This window comes from Microplitis demolitor, chromosome 6 (assembly GCF_026212275.2).
Source record: "Microplitis demolitor isolate Queensland-Clemson2020A chromosome 6, iyMicDemo2.1a, whole genome shotgun sequence".
Taxonomy (NCBI): Eukaryota; Metazoa; Arthropoda; class Insecta; order Hymenoptera; family Braconidae; genus Microplitis; species Microplitis demolitor.
Genome location: NC_068550.1, coordinates 13,584,201 through 13,587,624, shown reverse-complemented (window position 1 = coordinate 13,587,624; position 3,424 = coordinate 13,584,201). Strand labels below are relative to the sequence as shown.

General features: G+C 48.4%; 1 protein-coding gene across 1 annotated transcript; it reads right to left on the bottom strand.

Annotated features, from left to right (window-relative positions):
* Positions 1-1,607: 1,607 nt before the first annotated feature.
* On the bottom strand, positions 1,608-2,243 carry LOC103577968 (dr1-associated corepressor homolog). The gene has a single exon (XM_008558883.1). The coding sequence runs from the start codon at positions 2,241-2,243 to the stop codon at positions 1,608-1,610; it is 636 nt and encodes a 211-aa protein (XP_008557105.1).
* Positions 2,244-3,424: the final 1,181 nt, after the last annotated feature.

Here is a 3,424-nt window from a genome sequence, read left to right as displayed (position 1 = left end):
TGCCTCAGTCCATCTCCAGGGTACATCTTTGCGAGTCAAACGATACAGTGGACCAGCTACACACGCGACGTTTTTCAAATGGCGATGATACCAGTTTATCATCCCATTGAAACGACGTATCTCTTTGACATTTTTCGGCCGCGGGTAATTCAATATCGGCTCAGTTTTCTCAGGGTCTGGCCTGAGTCCTTCTTTATCAAGTAAGAAGCCCAAAAATCGTACCTGTTGCTGGCAAAATTTCCTTTTGTCGAAATTTAAAGTAAACCCAGTGCCTCGTAACCGACTCAACACGACTTCTAACATCTCCAGATGTTTCTTGAAAGTCGAGGTTACGATAATTATATCGTCAAGATACGCAAATACAAACGGAGATAGATCAGGTGTAATTATTTTGTCCATTACACGCTAAAAACTCGCCGGGGCGTTACATAATCCCATCGGCATGCGTTTGTATTGAAAAAGCCCACGACCGGGAACCCAAAAAGCAGTATATTTGCGACTATTTGGACTCATTAGGATCTGCCAAAACGCGGAGTTCATATCAAGTGTCGTAATATAATGAGCATCGCGACATTTTTCAAGAATCTCAATCATATCCGGCGGTCGATACGTATCTTTTTCAGTGACATTATTTACATCGCGGAAATCAACGCACATGCGATATGATTCATCAGGCCTTTTAACCATGATAGGCTGACTGGACCATTCCGATGCTGGCGCGGAGTCGACGATGTCATCTTCGAGCATTTTGTCGAGTGCCTCGTGTAACGCTTGTAAAACGACTGGTGACCGACGATAAACCCCTTGTTTAATCGGCCGCTCGTCTTTGAGCCTAATCTCATGCTCGACTAACGAGGTCAAACCCAAACCTGGTGGCATTAATTTACGTTGAAGGTCCAAAAACTCACCCAACTGTTTGGTTTCATCTCCAGTGAGTTCATGTACGGCCGCAACATCTTCTGGTTTCGAATGAATTTCAGGCTCGAACGACAACTCGTGCCAGGTACCACCGCGTGTACGCCAAGATCGGTTACGCAGGTCTAACTCCATATTGACATGTTGCATGAAGTTAGTACCAATTAAATTCAAACTTCCCAACCGAGAAATATAATGGACCGGAAATATGACCTCTTCAACATCATCGAAAGTCATTTTCACGTTTACCACGCCTCCACTCACGTCAGTCGTTCTGTTTGTCATGCCAAAACGCGTCGGTCGAGCTTCAAACATGCATGGAAAACCATCAGCCATTAATTCTCCCGCGAAGTCTCCAAAAGCAGTTGTTCTAGCCCCGGTATCGATTATCGCGACTCGTTGACGATTACCCGCGCGGATGACAACCTGCGGTCGGGGTTTACTATGCCGTAGACGCCAAAAATCGTCATTTTCATCATCAGGTTGATTTATAAGAGACACTGAGACAGCTGTTCGATCTTCTACCGCGGTTAATTCATCAAGCGTGGCATCTTCTTCACGCTTGGCCTCGCACGGTGGATCAGAAACAGCGTGTATATCTGCCTGGACAACAATACGACGTAGACTCATCGAATCCTGCTCCCTGGTGACTGTTTTTGGAGGGATTAATGAACGTCCAGCACCACCACCCTCTACTGGCGGGCTGCGTTGTCGTTTTTTGGTAACTGGAAGGCATTAGGACGACTGTCGACGTTACAGACACACGTAACAGCTGTCTTTCCAACTTTTCCGCATCTCATGCAGACGTCCCGGCGTGGTTCATGGCAAAAGTAGCCTAAGTGTTCTAATGAGCCACAATTATAACAGAATCTTGGACGTACGACTCTGTTTTGTCCCATTTGACTTGAATTCCGGACAAACGGCTGATTATTGTTGTTGTTGAACCCAGGAGGCGATCGATTACCACCGGATGGATTCACTTGACCGCTCGGAAGGTTATTTATAGGTGGATTTGACACCCTCGGAGGTTGTTGCTGCTGTACTGGTGGATTTCTGGGAATCGCACCGCGATTCTGCGCATTTAGGTTCTGCTGCTGATTCACCGGCGGGTTTTGTGAATTCCCACGCTGCTCAGTAGCCTTTACGGTTGCCTTGGTAGCCTGTTTTGTTGACTGGTTAGTTCCACCAGGTGTCACAGGTGCCAAGTTACGCTCAGCAGCTCTCTGTTGGAGAGATCTACGAGATCTTCGCTTCTTTTTCGTTCCTTGTCCTGACTGTGAACCACTGGTCGAGTCAGAATGTTCAGCAGCTGTGTCAACCGCGTCCATGACGGCTCAGTGATTCCTGGGAGGTCGAATACCAGCAGAGTACGAACATTTCTTGATGTTCGCTTCTTCCCTCGGCGGTGGTTGGCGATGATTCCTTGCAGCTTTTCACCTTTCTTCGACCTGGGTGGCTTTCATTAACAACGAGTGATAAGTATCGGAGTCACCGAGTGGACAGTGGTCCCAATACGCGGGTAACAATCCCTTTGTTGCCCGTCTGACTTGTGTGCGCTCAGGTGGTGGGTGTCTCAAGCGAGAATACAAATTCTGGAGGCAGATTAAGTAATCCCGGGCATTTTCCTTCAGACCCTGATTACGTGCGCGAATATCCGCACGAATTTCGCGCTGACGACCGCCACTCTTGAACCAAGTCAGAAATTCCGACCGGAATGACTCCCAATTCGACCATCGGTGGCAATTTGCGCTGAACCAGACCTCAGCTTTGCCTTTAAAACCTCAGGTAACACTGCGAGACGATCAGCTCGATGAATCCCAGCACTGCGCATTAATACGACCAGACGTCTCAGGAATTCATCGCTGGTCATTGTTCCATCACCAGAGAACGATAGTTTCCAGTTCCTGGCGATGGCACCATGATCCCGAGCAAACACACGGGGTGAATGGCGTTTTTCATTACCAGAGTTCCGATGTGAATAATACTCCGATGACGATGAAAAATAACTATCGTCTGAATCGGACTCACCAGACGAACTGTGGTGATTTCGGTCAGACTTACGACCTCTGTGCGAGTCTTTAGATGGTTCGAAGTGAACCCGCGATGGTGTAGGATTGGGAGGACCTTCAGGCCCAGTGTTTTGCCGTCGCTGGTCATTGAGGTTGTCCTCAGGGTGTGGTGCCAGTGGATTGGTCCTGGTATCGTGGATACGAGTGCCTTTAGTAGAGAAAGGCCTCGTGTTTTGCGTAGAGCTCGCGGCAGTAGTGACAGTGGGAATTACACTGATTTCCGGGAGTGTTGCGGGCATAGTGGGACCCCCGTGCGGTAAAGACGCACGAATTTGGTTATTTGTAGATAACCTCTCGATCATTTCGTGTAATTTCTGCTGCCCGCGTTCCATTTTCTCCTCCAGCATGCGCAACCCCTGTACAAACGTCGCCCCTGTGACGTATGCGTCCATGCCATCAGGGATCTCAGGAATCTCTGGACCAACTGGAACCAGCTCATC